This window comes from Lissotriton vulgaris, chromosome 11 (assembly GCF_964263255.1).
Source record: "Lissotriton vulgaris chromosome 11, aLisVul1.2, whole genome shotgun sequence".
NCBI lineage: Eukaryota > Metazoa > Chordata > Amphibia > Caudata > Salamandridae > Lissotriton > Lissotriton vulgaris.
Window position 1 is genome coordinate 518,278,896 of NC_141699.1, and position 17,505 is coordinate 518,296,400.

The window sequence follows — 17,505 nt, forward strand, 5'->3', positions numbered from 1 at the left end:
AATAGGAAGAAGTTGGCACAGAAACTGGAATAGAAAATACAGAGTTTATTAAACCTCATGAGGTGGAACTACATTCACACAACACCCTTCGGTAATGTATGAAGTAGCACACTGAATGAAAGGAGCTTGGTCCTTTTATACCCACACAGGGGCTAAAAAGAAGGTGGTACAGGTACAAGGAAAAGTTTTAGGTACATATAAGGTCATACAGAAAATGCACAGTCAACAAGTGGGAGGAGCTAACAGTTGCTAATTCTGGTGAACACATCCTGACAGTTACAGACTAACAGCAGCTGCATGGACAGCTGCAAGCTCAACTGAGCATGTGCGAAGGTGAAAGATGCTAAATATCGTTTGTTTCTAGGCAGATTGCAAGAGCAGTCAACACTGAGGCAGGACAGAGGACATGGTGAGCACACAGTAGCACATGGCAAGCAAGATGGCTGCCAGAAATACAAAATGGATTCCACAAAACGACAGGATAGCTTCTATATACAAGATGGCTTCTGCCAATGCTAACCTAATCGCTGCCAAATTACAACACTAGTGCGTGACTTTGAGGCGCGCAGGATAATGCATTGCATAGGGAATGACCCATAGTTGAAGCTTTTTCTTTACTGGGTGGAATTTTCTGCTTGCCTCCTGGATGGCCACAGTGAAGTTAGAGTAAAGCGACACCTCTAGTGTCGAAGAGCAGCTTTCCCCGCTCCCGGGCAAGCCGCAAAGCAACAATACGGTCTCTGTAGATGAGTACTCTCGCAATGGGCGAGAAGGGGTGCCGGATGCGGGGTGGGTGGCTAAAGCAGTGTACTCTCTCAATGATGAGGACCGCAGAGAAGGCCTTCCTGTAAATGTAAATGTAAATGTACATGTATTTATATAATGCAAATCGCCCATATCGCAGGCATCTATGCGCTTGCTTAGGGAACCCGTCCTGGTATTCCCCTGTGAGATACCCCGGCGGGGTATCCACAAGGTGAAAGCCAGGCATCCCGCCGCGAGGGGCCGTTGTGGAGATTAAGCAAGCTATTGCCCAGAGTCGCAGAGTGTGAACCCGTGAGTCGAGTAGGCACCGGAGCGAGAATTATCGAGTCAGTGGAATTATTGAGCTCAACCCCCGTCGGGGCGGGGAATTGAACCCTGGTCCAGGGCCGATCTCAGCTTCCGGGTCTGCTGCCTCTAACCCCTGAGCCACACTTCTCCACTTGATAAGCATGTTCTCCACCTAGTCCTCCATCTTGTCCCATGGCTGTTGACTCGGGCACCCCTAGCGCCTCGACCAAGATTCCAGGTCCTCGTTCTTTGCTGCTATTACCTGCAGGATTTTGTCCATGTTGAGTGTTTTGTCCGTGTTCTTGGTGGAGGAGCCCTCCAAATCAGAGATCCAGCCCTCCGTATCCTTGATGCGTTCCTCGTTGTCCTCCATGTCAGCTTGCATTCTGGCATATTTGCGGGCCTCAAAAGGGAGTTTCGATTGCTTTCCATCAGCCCTCCCCATGGCGGCAGCTGCGAGTCAAGGAGATGCAGACAGTGGGTGTCCACGGCACGGCTCAGAGTGTCTGGAGAAGCCCCCACTACGAAGGGCATGGTGGCGGGCCTCGTGGGTGGTGGTGGGACTCCTGAGCGACCGGTCAGCGGAGCGCTCCCCGCGGACCATGGCGAGTGTGGACCCAGGTGGGAGATGATCCAGTCCGTGGTCCGAAGGGGGGGCAAGGGCCCCCAGCGGCCAGTCAATGTGTGGTGGTAGCTGGTGGAGCAGGAGCGTGCAGGTCAGAGAGGAGACAGCCTCAGGATGTGGAGGGCAGTGGCGGAGGCAGGTGGCAAGCAAGCCGTCCAACAGGCCAAGCAAGCAAGGGGATAGCGTGAGGTCCTTCATATGTTGCCGCAGCACCTTAATTAGGTCTAGCATCCACAGGGCCTTGTTGCCCACTCTGCAGTTCTTGATGTACCTTTGTGACATACATGATATCCAGGAAACCCCAGTGAACAGAATGCCTTGGCCACGAGGCACTCTTGAACACATACACTGAAAATATCCTGATAGAAGGGTCACTCAGAAGATTGACTAAACATCAAGAGTTTACTGGCACAGTCCCATGTTTCCAATGTTTAGCCAGCACATTTCTGCAAATGTATCACGTTCCAGTATTTAAATAGGTTTGATTAAGTCCAGATATAAACATCTCTCAATGTGTACTATGCAGGTTAAATTAGCACTTAGCAGCACTCATCGTACGCTGTTTAAATAACACAGATACTGTGTGTCAGACTTACATTTATTTTCTCCATATTACCACACAAATATAAATCATTGTATCCTAATGAGCATCTGTTTTCTATGGTAGTGAGGGCAGACAATTACATTAATCTGTGCCCCTCTGTTGTTGTAAAGTTATAGTCCCAGTCTTTGATTTTCAAAATCAGGTGGTTACCAAAGGGGCGGAGCACGAGATATGGCTAAGTTGCGAGGGAAACTTTGAATAAAGGTGGATAGGAGTCGACAGACCCACTAAATTCCACATCCAAGTACACAAACAACTTCCACCCTACTCCTGTCCTAGAAGCAGTTTGTCTGGCCTCCTCTACCGAGCCCAGCTAAAGTAAGGAGAGGCCACGGAGAATATTATTTGAGTATTACCTGGGTGTGGGATGTTTCTGTGGCTTCAAATGCTTACTTCCGGTGAAGCCGAAAAGTAAACTTATCCATTGTGTTTATGGCAGCGGCTAATGAGATCCAGATCTTTGCTGAAGCAGCAAGATTTGATACATCATGCAGTTTCCATCCAAGGGTGCCTCAGCAGGCATACACTGAGACATTTGCCATTTGAAGCACACCACAATGCCAAAATGTAATACATGACAACGTAGCAATAAGGCATTATTGGATAACTTGTTCTTTTAATTGAAATATATATGATAGCTGTTTTGCTTTGATTTTCTCCGCAGTTCAAAGAAATTGGTACTGTGTGCCGGCCAAGTAAAGATGAATGCGACTTGACTGATTTCTGTGATGGCAAATCTTCCAACTGCACGAGTGACCGTTTACGAGTCAGTGGCTTCCCTTGCATGAAAGGAGAAGGATATTGTAATATGGGAAACTGCCCTACGCTGAGCGCCCAGTGTGAAGACGCGTGGGGCCAGGGTAAGAAGAACATCACACTAACTGATTAATATTTTAGTCAAATTAAAAGAAAATACAATCACTGACCTGCGCATAACCCTATAGCGACAGCAGTGAATTACACAAGATGCACTTTTACAAACTGCTCAGGTTTTAGAGTGTGTTTGTTCCAATGCATCTATGTGAGTGGACAGCAATCACAATTGTACATACAGAGAGATTTCTAGGATTTCTTTTATTGGTAATTGTAACTTAAGTATACAGAAAAATAACTGTCACTGCCAATTGGTCTGGCTTATGAACGAAAGTGCATGCTGTGTCACAATGGGTTTAGGCACTCAAAAGGTCATCATACTCTGTCACTCATGTTTGCATTCATGCATCCATTTATCCATCCACTCACTCATTCGTGTATTTACCTTCATGCACAATTCCAATAAAGCACAACACTAAATCAACGACATATGCACACAAAAATGAAAAGAATACAAGTAGAAAAATGAAAGCCTGTTTGATCCCTGCTAAACACATCGGTCATATGTTTGCAATAACAAAAATAAATATAGTTGCAGGTGTCCTTTTTGCAGAGTTATTGCAAATAGCCTGTCATTGTTTTAAAGTTCCAGCATAGCTGCTAAATTTAGAACCAGCAGGTGTGACATCTTGGAATGGTAAAACATAGGATACATTATGGACAACTGCGTTTCATCATGATCTCATGGTTTAGAGGAAATGGCCAGGTGGGATGCGGTGTTCTGACGATGAAATGAGCGTCAACCAAGTGACCGGTTAGCAATGCCTTGAACGCCGTAGTATCAGTTAAAGAACTATTAAAATAAAGAGTAGAATCAAAGAAATGAAAGGGGAACTATAAAATGAGAACATCGAAAATTAAAGGACTAGCCAAGCAGCCATGACTCTGAAGGAGACTCATTTTCAGGACGTTGTACACTTGTGTTTAGAAAATGTTGTCATTGCCGAGCCAATTATTGACATTGACTGAACTATTCCCCCATGTAGAACACTGTCATGGATGGAAGCAGAGTGTAAATGGCACTCAGACAGACCACTGGCAGAACAGAGATGACCCAAAGGCCAACTATATACCTATATTGATAGATATTGATATATATCGATTTATGTATTATTACATTATTTTCTTTGTTAGAGGATCCCGGCAGACTGCTAAGAATATATATTTTCTAGCAAGAAATATTACAGTGCACATCTTCTCCACTTAAGGGTTGTCGTGGTGGTAACCAATATCTATACATGTAAATTGTGACATTTCATTTAACAAAATACCTATATGTAAGCTCTACTAGAGAGAAAGAACAATCCACTATTACATACATATGGACTTTAAAAAATGTGTTTCACAATCAATGTGTCATGCCTATTGCGTTTGGCATGCATTTTATAATAAATAGATCAGATATATGGCATCAGAAATATTGTTTATAGTAAACCAATCAGGCCTCTAGCTGTTATCATCAACTGGTTGCCATATCCAGCTCAGACCTACTATGCTGGCTATAGGCCTTCCCACAAGGCAACCATCCAGTATCATATGATAAAATTACATATATGTATATAATGCAGATGTCAAAACAATACAAAATTCCTAATAAGAGAGCCTAATAGGAATTGCCAAAGTGCAAATTGTGTATAGTTTGAGTGGGTCACCAAAGCCCTTGCTTATTAAGGTAATCTGCAAGATTCCTGTTAGACCTGGCATCTTTGGCATGGTTTCCTCCTATCTTTTTGCCTCTACCTCCTGTATTTTTGATGCTGTGCTGGATTTCGTTTTTGCTGGTTTAGATGCTTTGGGTACTTTACCACTGCTGTCCAGTGCTCCCTGTGTAAATTGTTATTATGATTGGTTATCCATGATTGGCATATTTGTGTCACCAAGAAGTTCCTAGTAAAGTGCACTAAGTGTGCCAGGGCTGGTGATGACAAATACTACTAGTGGGCCTGCAGCACTGATTGTGCCACTCACAGGAGTAGCCCTAAAATGGTGTCTCAGGCCTGCCAACGCAGTTCTTGTATGCAGTCTTTGGACTGCCATGTCCTCCTGGTCAGTGTCCCCACTGGCCAGGCCTAACCCTTCGCTTTCTGTACACATTGGTCAACCCTATTGAAGGCCCAAGGTACCCCCTTGGGCAGGGCGCAGTGTATGTGAAAGGTAGAGCATGTACTTGTGCATGTGACATGCTCTGGTAGTGAATTACAGCCATTTTCGTTTTTCACTATTGTAATGCTTTCTTGCCCCATAGGCTATCATGGGGGCTGGCTAAAGTGCTACCAGCATATCTTCCCATAGGAGCAAGATAGGACATAAAAGTCTGGTATCCCTGAACTCAGAATTTAATAACACATCTTTTAGTAAAGGTTGCTTTTAAATCCAGTGTTTGAGAACAGCACTTTTAGAAAGCTGCTGTTCTCTTGCCTGACTTTTTTGTGTGCCTTGGCCAGTTTGTGAATTGACTGTCTGGTTTGTGAGTGGCAGGAGCTGGGTGGCTCCCAGAGTCTGAGTGGGCCATCCCTGGGCTGAATAGCTCCATCTGTATCTAGAGTAGTGGGAGGGGATAGCACCTGGGCCTGAATAGGGCTGTGCCTGCCTTCCACAATGCTGGCTCCACCTCCTGCTGGGCGGCTGATTACTCTGCCCCTCTCCCTGAAAGGAAAGGAGAGGCCAGGAAAACAAAGTGCTCAAGGAACACCCAGAACTGGTTCAGACCGGGCTCAGAGCCCTCCTGCACAAAGGGATCAAAGACTTTTAGGGGTATAAGTACAAGACCCCTGACTACAGAAAATTAGATCATCCTGGAATCAAGAAGGAACCTCTGCCAAGGAGAAAGCTGAATCTGAAGAAGGAAGACTGTCCTGCTGTTGCTCTGCTGGACTGACCTGCTGTTGCTTTGTTGCCAAGGAGAGGGGGAGGATTTTTCTTTGTGCTGTATCTCCTTTCTTGAAGGAATCTCCAAGGGCCTGAGAAGAGCTGGCTCCCTGTTTTTTTTGAAAACCCAGGAACAAAAGGACTTTACCCCCGGCTTCCCTGAACTCTGCTGAGTTAGGTCTGTCTGTCTTTCCTAGAGTGCTTGGGCAAGTTGTGGTGCCTCTGGAAGTTGTACCTGTGCTGGGAAGCTGGAAACCAAGATTTGAGAAACTAGCTACAGAAAAGTTATTGCATCGCTCGCTTGCGGAGTGCATCTCCGACAGTGCGAAGAAATTCCCACCGCTACGGAGGTCAAGATCGTCGCAGCGCCTGTTGCCCCTGCCAGAGACGTCGCACCCTTTGTTTGCGGGACGCACCAGACCGGTGCGGGAAGATTACCTGCGAGTGTCTCCGCAGAGCTGTCGTCGCTGGGTGAGCTCGTCGCACTGCTTGCTTGCGAACCGCATCACGTCGCTGCGAGTGTCGTCGCAGAAGCCATCGCATCGAGGAGCTGCGAGAGAGAGATCACTGCTGGTCTGCATATTGTCGCCCCGGAGATCGTCACAACTTCAATGATCATCGCGTCGTGCCTTTGCGAGTACTGTGGGCAAAACGTGACAAAACTTTGAACTTTCCACGCAACTGTGGATTATTTTTATCGCAATCGTAAGAACTCTTTTGCAACAATATCCTTGAACTGTGTATGTTGGATTTTTGTCATTTTGGTCTTGTGTAGTTTAGATTAAAAACCTTTATTTTTCTAAACTGTTGTGGAGTCAGTTTGTGGTGTTTTCACGGTGTAACTGTGAGTGTTGGTACAAATACTTTACACATTGCTTTTAAATAAGCCTGACTGCTTGAGCCAAGCTACCAAGGGGGTGAGCAGAGGTTATCTAAAGAGTGTTTCCTCCTTACCCTGACTAAAAGCAAAGGTCCCTATTTGGACAGTGGTGCCTAACTCTGCCAACTAGAGACCCCCAGTTCTAACAATTCCATTTAACAAAGTACCTGCCGCCAGGCTTTTGCACAGTTTACCCTTAAAAAATATATTGCCATTAACACATGCTCTTCACAATGAGTAAGTGAGGCCTACTTGCTTCTTCATACCTGTTTCTTTTAAACACATTACACCTAAGGAATCCGACAAAAACTTTTTCCAGTGAACCAATAAGGCCTCTAGCCTTTCCCAATTACTTCACACTATATACAACACAGGCCTAATATGGTGCCCATATACTGGCAATCAATATGTATACAGTTGTAAAGTTACAGATATGTACTAAAGTACTATTGGCAAAACAATATACAACCCCTCTCAAAAGGGCATCACAAGAGTCAGCACAGTGAAATTCTGCTACCTGGGTTTGTCAGAGTGGGGGACCAATACCAAACCTCTTGTCTACTATGATAATCTGTAACATTACATGTAACCAAGTATCTTTATATGGAGTGCAACATTGGGCCTAATTATGATGCGACTAAGCATGGGCGTAAATCCGTTCCGCTCGCGGAATTTGCGGATTTTCGGCAAATTCGCAATCCGCGAACTCTCGCGAATTTGCCGAAAATACGCACGCAGCGGATTTTTTTGCTTGGTGATACAATATTGCGGCGGACGGCGTTCACTTACCGTCATTCAGCGTTTGCAGAGTTGTTTTTCTCCATATTTTGCGTGTGCTGCGCCATTTTGGATCTTGCTGCGGGATCCCGCAGGAGTTTGGCGACCGCGATTACGTCATCGCGGCTTGCCACCTTGCACAGCACGCATCGCGAGAGCTCGCAATTGCGAACACGTAGATGCGGCGGGCAGCAACAATCTCGCAGTCGCGAAATTGCAAGATTTGCAATTCTGCACAAGAAATCCACCAGCAAGCAGCATAAACCTTCTGAAAAAGATGATTTTTATCAGTATAACTCCTCAGGTTGACATTTGCCTGCACTTTTTTTTGCAAGGAGTCCATTTTGGGGGGAGGGGTGGGAGGAAGGAAGTGCCCCACAGTCTCCAACTTCCTGTTCCTGTCCAGCAGGCTCCTCCCAGTGCTTTCTTAGTGTGCTGGGCACTTTCATTTGGATCTTGACCTGGAAGGATTACTTTTTGTGGATGCTGCTGGATATTTAGATTTGAGGCCTTTTTGACTTTCTGTGGATCACTTTTGGATTAGAAATTTCACAAGTAAGTTTGTTTGGGGCATTACAGTTGCTGCAACTACAATTTTGGAATTTTCGATTTTTGGGCTGTTGTTGGGGCCTTTTGCCCAGGGGTACTCAGTGGTGGATGGACTGAGTCTTTCTGTGGGGTCTCTTTAATGTAAACATCATGGAGGGCATGGATGGCATGGGATTGTGCTGATTTTTGTGTGTTTTTCGATTTTTTGGGGTGTTGACGGGGACTGGCCATGTGGGTGGGGGCCATTTTGAGTGCTGGTACAGGCAGGCCTTGGCCATGTGCTGGGGGGCAAGTGGCCATTTTGAAGGCAGGCAGTGTTCTCAGGCCTGCACCCATTTTGCCTCGCTTTCATCCATTATGCCCAGGGGTAGTGACTAGTGAGTGGTGCATGGGCCTAGTCTTTCTGTGGGGTGTCTTGAATTTAAACATCATTGAGGGCATGGATGGCATGGGATTGTGCTGATTTTTGTGTGTTTTTCGAATTCTTTGGCTGCTGTTGGGTCCTTTTGCCCAGGGGTAGTGAGTGGTGCATGGACTGAGTCTTTCTGTGGGGTCTCTTTAATGTACACATCATGGAGGGCGTGGATGGCATTGGATTGTGGTGATTTTTGTGTGTTTTTCGATTTTTTGGGGTGTTGATGGGGACTGGCCATGCGGGTGGGGGCCATTTTGAGTTCTGGTACAGGCAGGCCCTGGCCATGTGCTAGGGGGCAAGGGGCCATTTTGAAGGCAGGCAGTGTTCTCAGGCCTGCACCCATTTTGCCTAGCTTTCATCCATTATGCCCAGGGGTAGTGAATGGTGCATGGGCCTACTCTTTCTGTGGGGTGTCTTGAATTTAAACATCATTGAGGGCATGTATGGCATGGGATTGTGCTGATTTTTGTGTGTTTTACGAATTTTTGGGGTGTATAACTGATGTTCCTCTGTCTTCCATTGCTTTTAGGTGCACAAGAGAACCACCAGTGCCAGGAAGAAGTCCTGCAGCGGTGTGTGCAGCATAACGTCACGGGATGTCACTTATGGCCACAGACAAGACAACTTTGCAACTCGTACAACTGCAGCCTGCTGTTCTGACATCTGAAGAAGATGGCTCAAAAAAAAGTTCCCCGTAGCTCCTCTAGCAAGAAAGTTGCCAGTAAGGAGCAGAAGAAGCAATTCAATTCAAAAGTGCTTTATTCGAGTATTACTCATAAAAGCAGACTTACAAACACATAATAAAAAAGACAATTAAATTACAGAAGTCATATATGACATAAGCACATATCTCATTATAAAACGATTATTTTTCAGCAAGATATACATAATCACAGGTGTAAAGTTCATTAGTATTAAAAATGCAGTTAAAACAGATTACAATATCATTGTGCTAAAAATCGTTAAAATTTCTTTCCCAATGACACATAAATTGAACCAATACAGAGAATAGACTATAATCTAGCAGTCTCCGATCAACTAGGCAGAGAGTAGTTACCCTACTAGCAATCTCTGCCTTATTACTCACGCCCACCCCAGATACTTTGCTGTGGCAATTGTAATCCAAGTCACGATAGTAGATCTAACAATACGCAAAGCTACCATACTGCTTTTAGTACCCAAATTCCTACACATAGGTGCCAACCAGACACGCCTTGGAGCAGAATATACTTTACAGGAGAACAAAAAGTGACCAAGGGTTTCGTTTCCTTCCCCACAGACTGGGCAAGTAGCTGGACCTCCTTTCCTCCACTTAGATGTTAAATTACGGAGAGGGAGAGAACCAGCCCTTAGTTGAAAAAGCAATTTCCTATCCATAGGGTTGGATATATAATCCCAATACAATTCATATAAAGGGTACAGTTTAACCTCGAGGAAACTGGTGGTCATGGACCCGCTGTTAGTACTGAGCAAACTCCTATTAGCAACCCGTTCCCAAAAAATATTTTTTAGGGTTGTCTTAGTGGGAAATGATGCCCCAGCTGGATCAGACCATAATGCATTTAGACCTAGTTCAAATAGTGCAAGTTTTAATGATTTGAACCATCTAATTTTATTAAAGCAATCTGCTTTAATGACATCAATGAACCCATCCGCATAATGGGAGAGCTCAGGCGTGGTCCAGAGCCTACGCCAGTATAGAATCGGTCGTAGTTTACCCATTTCCGAGATTTCTCTCCTGCCAAGCTCATATCTCAGAGGCAACAACGGACTACTCTGTGGAGTGCCTGTAAGTTTCCTTAAGAAATTGTTCTCAGAAGTTTGGAGCTCCTGCAGATTTTCATGCCCCCACAACTCAGCCCCGTACAATGCTGACCCAATTGCTTTTGCCTCATATATAATCAAGGGTGGTTTAATCAGTTTGGTCAGCGATTTCCTATGCTCCTTTATAATGGTACCAGCTAGTTGCTTGTGCCTTAATGTTGCAATGTTTAGATGTTGGTTCCACCTATTATCGTTAGAGATAAGGATCCCCAGATATGTAAATGATTTTACAACCTCAAGGATGCGTCCAATCATGATAATTTTGGATTTAAAGTTTCTATGTGGATTAAAAACCATGAGTTTTGTTTTAGACGCATTCACCTCCAGACCGTGATCCCCACAGAACGGGGAACATCACTTACAACGCATTTATTACAACGCACTACCATTACAACGCAACCATTACAACGCAAACCATTACAACGCATTGCGCTGGGGGGCGCTCTAGGATAGGGAATATATTTAATTTACTATCCAACACCTTCCCTACTATCCACGGGGACTGGAGTTGGAATAGTAAATTAAATAAATCACTATCCAGCGCTTAAAAGCACTATGCGTTGTAGTGGTATGCGATGTAAAAACCGCGTTGTAACAGCAGGCGTTGTAATAGCCTGCGTTGTAACGACACCAATCCCCACAGAACTTATCGAAAATGGCCAATGCTTTTTGCAGACCGCTTGGGGTTTTAGATCAAATTAGCGTGTCATCGGCGAACATTAAAATAGGAACTTTTACACCCGCGAGAGAAGGAGCATCCACTACCTGTGATTGCATGCGGGGGACAATACCGTTAATAAACAGGGTGAACAGTGTTGGTGCCATTGAGCACCCTTGCCGAACCCCACGCTCAACAGGAAATTCGGCAGTGTCATTACCGTACCCACCCCATTGGATTTTGGCATAAGTACTTTCATGTAATCTCATGATCAAGGTCAACAAGTCCCCTGGGACCCCTAAAGCCGCAAGCACTTCCCACAGCTTTGCCCTTGGTACCAGGTCGAAGGCAGCCCGCAGATCGACGAATGCCGCATAAAGACTGCCTCCACCTAGCACCACGGTCCTCCACTGGATCAGTTGAAATCGAAAGACTTGATCCATAGTACTAGTTGCCCTACGGAACCCAGCCTGGAAGGGAGATAAAATATTGTATTCCTCCGCTCAGTCGAGTAATCTGTTTACAATCACTCGCCCCACGATTTTTTGAACAGTATCAATTAAACTGATTGGGCGATAGTTGCAAGGCTGGGCACGATCTCCCTTTTTATACACAGGAATGATTACAGCACCCCGCCATGATACAGGGATATCTGCACCCTTGGCAATGTGGTTTATTAACAAGTAAATGTATTTACACCACCTTCCAGTGTCATTTAGAAAGACATCCGCTGGGATCCCATCTATGCCAGGAGCACGGCCGCTATGTACAGTTTTGAGGGCGGACAGAATTTCGCTCTGCGTGAAGACATTGTCTTCTGCGAATAAATGAGTAGGGCAAATACTAGTTACAATCTGGTCCCTGGTAGCATACTGATCACTAAAGAATTTAACCCAGGCATCCTGTGGGACATTGTTGTTACTTGCCTCTTCAGACCTTTCTTGACCCCATTTGACAATGTGCCAAAATAATCTAGAGTTTTTCCGATCACTTGCACATTTCAACTGGTTCCAATGGGCTTCGTCCCAATCTCTTTTCGCCTTAGCAATGCAGATTTTGTAATGCTTCCTGGCAGATCGAATAGCCCCCAAATGTTTACTCTTAATTGCGGCTCCCAGAGAGGTTCGTGCCACCTTGCAATCATGATTATACCACTTAGCAGCTCTATAAGCACATACCCTCTTACTACTTACAGGTTTTAAAAAGTAACATTTAATTTCATTTAAGAGATTCTCATGTACTTTGGTAGTGTTGTGTTGATCCGGAGGATTCCCTGCCACACACTCTAGGGCCATGATAGCCTTGTCGGTCGCAGCTCCTATTTTTTCTAAGGCCTGCTGGTCTGTCCTAACACTTGTCCACCTCAACCTACGCATGTCATTTGTTGGTACAATCAGCGGGGGTAGAGGATCATCACGGGGATTAGAAACATTATCTTCGGACAACCACCATTTGTGAAAAACGCATAAAGGGTTATGGTCACTCTCAAGCCTTTCCATTACAACCATATCACTAACAGTTGGCCAAAGGGACATGCTACAGATGACATAATCAATACAGCTTTTGTTTCTCCCATTATTGAAAGTCATAGCTGGTACTCTATCTGACTTTGTCCTGCCATTCAGAGCTCTTAACCCTTGTTCAAGGCACATAGCATTTAAACCTAGAATATCCTCAGTCCAGCGAGTTACTGGAGTAGTATCTAGTGTGGGGATATCCCATTGCTTTTCTTCCTCTGTACCTAAGAAAGCCTCACCGGTGTCTAGAGGTTCAAACGTACGATTTAAGTCGCCTGCAATTATGATGTTCTTACTACTAGAATGTGTCTCAAGAAGATTATACAGGGTAAGAAGGACCTCAGATTTTCCTGTATTTCCGCCTCTGACATATAAGTTATAGATGTCGATGGAAATGGATGTATCACTCATGAGTCTAATGAGCTGGATATCTTTTTGATCAAGCTCCATACTTTTTACTACAACCTTTAGGGACTGTCGGACCCATATAGCAAGTCCCCCCATCGGGCGCCCTTTTGGGCCCTTGATGGCTGGTACATAGAAATTTAGGTACCCCAAAGCAAAAACAGGATCACAGGCCCATGTCTCCTGAAAAATACAAACATCGTACTTGCTAACAAACCCAAACCAGTCTCCGCAATCCAGCTTGGAACATAACCCAGCCACATTGCAGGATAATAGATTCCCAGTATCGTATGCCATTTCAAGTTTAGGGCTAGAGACAAACCCATTCAACACCATGTCGTCAATACCAATGTTATTTACATTTTCATTGATTGGTCCAACTGTGTCCTCAGGGTTGACAATCTCAGTTCGATCGCCTGCTAGATGTCCAAAATCCCCAGTAGTGCATGCGTCAAGTGTATTTTGCAACAAAGGCTTAGGGTTAGATGGTTGTCAATCACAGGCATCCAGGTTTGAGAGGGCAGAGAATCTATTTTCCAAGCCTAGTCCCCACTCAGTAAAACCAACATCCTTACTGCCCCTTTTGGTCACGACGTTCCATTTTGTTCTTAAAGTACTAGAATTCGGGCCTCTTCCTTTCTGAGGGTAGAAAAAATCCAAGGTCAGTGGAACAATCGAAGTTGATCTTCGCTGTGGAGGTAAGATGTTGGGCAAGATGTTTGGCAAGACCTCAGGGTCGGAGAAGTTAAGGACAACGCAATCCCCCTTGAACCTCTTGACCCTATTACCAATCCCCTCTACCCTTCTGGCATTTACGAGTTCTTCAGATAATTGTTGCTTTCCCCAGGGAGATATTACCATGTTATTAGTAAGCCATGATAAAGATTTGTTTAATAAAGATGATGTTGATTCAACCTCCCCAGATGCCAATGGGGGGACATTTGCAAGGACGAGAACTAATGGAGAAGCTTCTACTACAAGCTCAAAAGACCGTTTCCCAGTGTTAAAATCAGCAGTGGTAGGAACGGGGGGTACAACACCTGAGGCACCACCAAGTGGATTAGTCAGTGGTACCATTAGCGGATTTTGCGCAGGAATAGGAATAGGTCCACTATTTTCGCCAGAGGGTGTTTTACTCATTAATGGCTCTACCCTAGACACAACAACTTCAGGGAGATTACCTACCTCCACCATAGTTTTCTCTAATAAACCTCCCAGTCTATTAACCTCAGCGGTTAATTTGTCTATTTTACTAACCAGGGGTTTGACTATACCTTTAATTTTTATGTCCATCATGCTCCATAGTTTATTAAATTGAGCATTGGAGAGGGTCACATAGGCTTCATTAGTCAGATCATCCTCCTCATCCTCAAGTATTTTCCTTGGTGGGGTTGTAACTTTATTTCTACCAGACCTTAAACCCCCCCCGTTTTGGCATAACCTTTCTTTTGCCCCCAGTAACCCTCGGGGCTGGAACAGGGGCTGCAGTAGGGATAGGGGACTTGTTATTGGTGGATAACACTGTCACCACTTCACTGTCACTATCATCTTCCGTAATAGCAACTATGCCACTAGGCTGGATGGTATTTGTATCGTGAAGAGAATCATGTACCACACCAGATGTACTGCTATTATGTAGTGCAAAAGGATCCTCTATCTCTTTATCGTCCAGAGGAGATTGGTTAGATGAATCTAATCCCAATGAGGATCTCCTGTCGCTATTTATTTTTGCCACAACTTGGAAGAGATAGTTATCTATAGTGCTATTGACTGGAGTTTGCTTTTTCCCGGGCATGGTTAGGATGGGCAATGCACTCTGAACAATATGTGTACTCACAGGACTCAGTAAATGTTTCAATTACCCAGTATACTCCGTGCCGATCTGTATCCAGAAAATATTCGAAGGGATTTTCGGGCAGGGTCCCTAGCCCAACCCAACCTAGTCCGACCTCGGACGGCCTCCCCTTTGCCCGGGCTTCGTCCGGGCGTCCCGCTTGCGTCCCGCGACGCGGAGGGCGCCGTCAATTTCAAGCGCCTCCGTGCGCGGTGACCTCGGTGCTGGCTTCCGGGTCGCTGGGCAGGCTGGGAGGTGTAGTCTCCCTCCGCTCGGCAGCCGCGAGGTGAACTACAGCGGCAGCGGGAGGGAGACCAAAGTGCAGGCAAAGACTCACAGGCAAAGAGTCCCAGGTTCCCCAGGTCAGCAGCAGTCAGCGTTCCTCTGCGTTTCAACAGGTGGGTTTCTCACAAGGCACCCGTGACGCGGAGGGCGCCGTCAATTTCAAGCGCCTCCGTGCGCGGTGACCCCGGTGCTGACTTCCGGGTCGCTGGGCAGGCTGGGAGGTGTAGTCTCCCTCCGCTCGGCGGCCGCGAGGTGAACTACAGTGGCGGCGGGAGGGAGACCAAAGTGCAGGCAAAGACTCACAGGCAAAGAGTCACAGGTTCCCCAGGTCAGCAGCAGTCAGCGTTCCTCTGCGTTTCAACAGGTGGGTTTCTCACAAGGCAGAAGAAGCAAGTGGTGCCACTTACCTAGGAGACTTGTGTGCCGCCCGCCACATTTTTTGGGAATAAAAAAAAGTACGCCTGCAGCAGCAGCGGGATCTGATGGGGACCAAGCTAGGAGCAGCACCCCCGCTCCATTGGGCTCAGTGCCACCACCACCATGCCAACTTAAGTCCAAGCCCTTGAGTGCTTTAGAGGCAGCCAGTCTGGTTGTTCAATCACCATCGACCAGTGATGTTGGCTCATCGCAAGAAAGTAGCAGCATCCCTCACAGGTTGTTGTAACTCATCTGACGAGTGTTCAACAACCACAGCCGCAACAACAACGACATGTGCAAGTACAAGCCCAAGTACATGTGGAAGGAGAGGCAGCGCAAGGAGATGCGCAAGCAGAGGTGCATGGAGCGGCACAAGTGCCCATAATATTTGTTCCTCCCGAAGTAGGGGCACATCAGGAAATCAACATTCAAGCCGAGGTATCATTTGAGGAAGCCACTCCTCCTGATCATTCATTGTGTTCCGGATCCCTAGAAAGGAAAAGAAGATCAAGGATGGTGTCTACATCTTCTTCAAGCCCCCTTCCTTCTGATGATATGAATGACAATTGGGAACCACCACGGTCGTCTGAGAGTGAGGCACACCATGATCTGACAAAGGTAGCTAAGCGTAAAAGGAAGGTCCCCGAAACTCTCGTACTTATGGAGTGTGATGATGACGCTGAAGAAGAAGTGGCGTATACTCCTGCTGACGAAGACTCTCACAACGATGACGCAGTCATCATAAACTTCACTGCAGCCCCAGCGGGCATGCAGCAAACAGACATTTTTACCCTAGCCCGAAAGCTGCTGAGCGTGATGTTGTCGACGAGGCAATGGGACCACCACCAATACAGGTAACTAGTACACCACCACTTACCGCTTCCATATTTTCTCGCCAGAAGGGACCTCCATCCACCTCGACCTCCATTTCCGCAATTAGTGGTGCTGCAAGTGCACAACGTAGTAAAGTTCGCAACACACATCCACCACTTTATCTGGCATTAGCATGACCAGTATCGCCTCCTCCGCCCCCCACAGACATTTGAAGTCCGCAGTTTGGGACTTCTTTAGTGTTAGCACAACAAGGGAAAACATAGCCATTTGCACCATTTGTAAGCTTGCAGTTAGTCGTGGTAAGCTTGGTACCAACTATGGTACCGGAGGCCAGAGAGGCCATCTTGAGAGACAGCACACTGTCAAATGGCATGCGCACCTAAAGGAGATCAAGGAAGCCCGAATTGCAAGTCAACAAACTGTATCTGTTGATGTTTCATCTGATGATGATGAGGAGGAAGAAGCGTCAAACATTTCTTCACTTACACCCAGTACCCCTGTCAGCAGCACATCCCCTGTGAGCTACACTAAGAGTGTGGGAGAGAGTGAGACACCAATGCGAAAAAGTTCATCATCACCGAGTGTAACTGGGTCGAAGAAGTCATCATCATCATCATCCCGTAATATCATGGTCCAGTCCACCATTAGAAGCATGTTGTTTTCAGATGCGCCATTTGAACGCAACCACCCAATGACGCGTCTGTATAACACTAAGCTGGCTAAAATGCTAGCTCTGGACCTTCTCCCTTTTTCTTTTGAGGAAGGGGGTTGGTTTTCTTGAATTAGGGGCAACACTCTGCCCTAAATGGAAGGTTCCTAGCCGGTTCTATTTTGCCAGAGTTGCGGTTCCAGCACCACCTGAAAATGTGCTGGAGGTGATTGGGGCAGCTTTGCAGAAGAGTGCTGTTCACACTATACGATTCAGAAAAGGGGGTGGTGATGGACAGAGTATCTGAATTAAGTAGAACTCTCCTACCCAGTCAACAGATCTGGGCTTGATCCATCACCATTTTTTAGCTCACTGCACCATCCCAGCTCAGAACCTGGCTACATGCAAATTAGTCTGACCCTTTTTCGAATCGTTTTG

The 17,505-nt window shown here is 46.0% G+C and overlaps 1 protein-coding gene across 1 annotated transcript in view; it reads left to right on the plus strand.

The window, feature by feature from the left end:
• Nucleotides 1–17,505, plus strand: part of LOC147683096 (zinc metalloproteinase-disintegrin-like cobrin) — a 2,407,169-nt gene that overhangs the window by 1,876,145 nt on the left and 513,519 nt on the right. Inside the window, exon 14 of the mRNA XM_086942497.1 lies at nt 2,947–3,142. Coding sequence (XP_086798623.1) covers nt 2,947–3,142 — 196 coding nt within the window. The remainder of the gene's footprint in view (nt 1–2,946; nt 3,143–17,505) is intronic.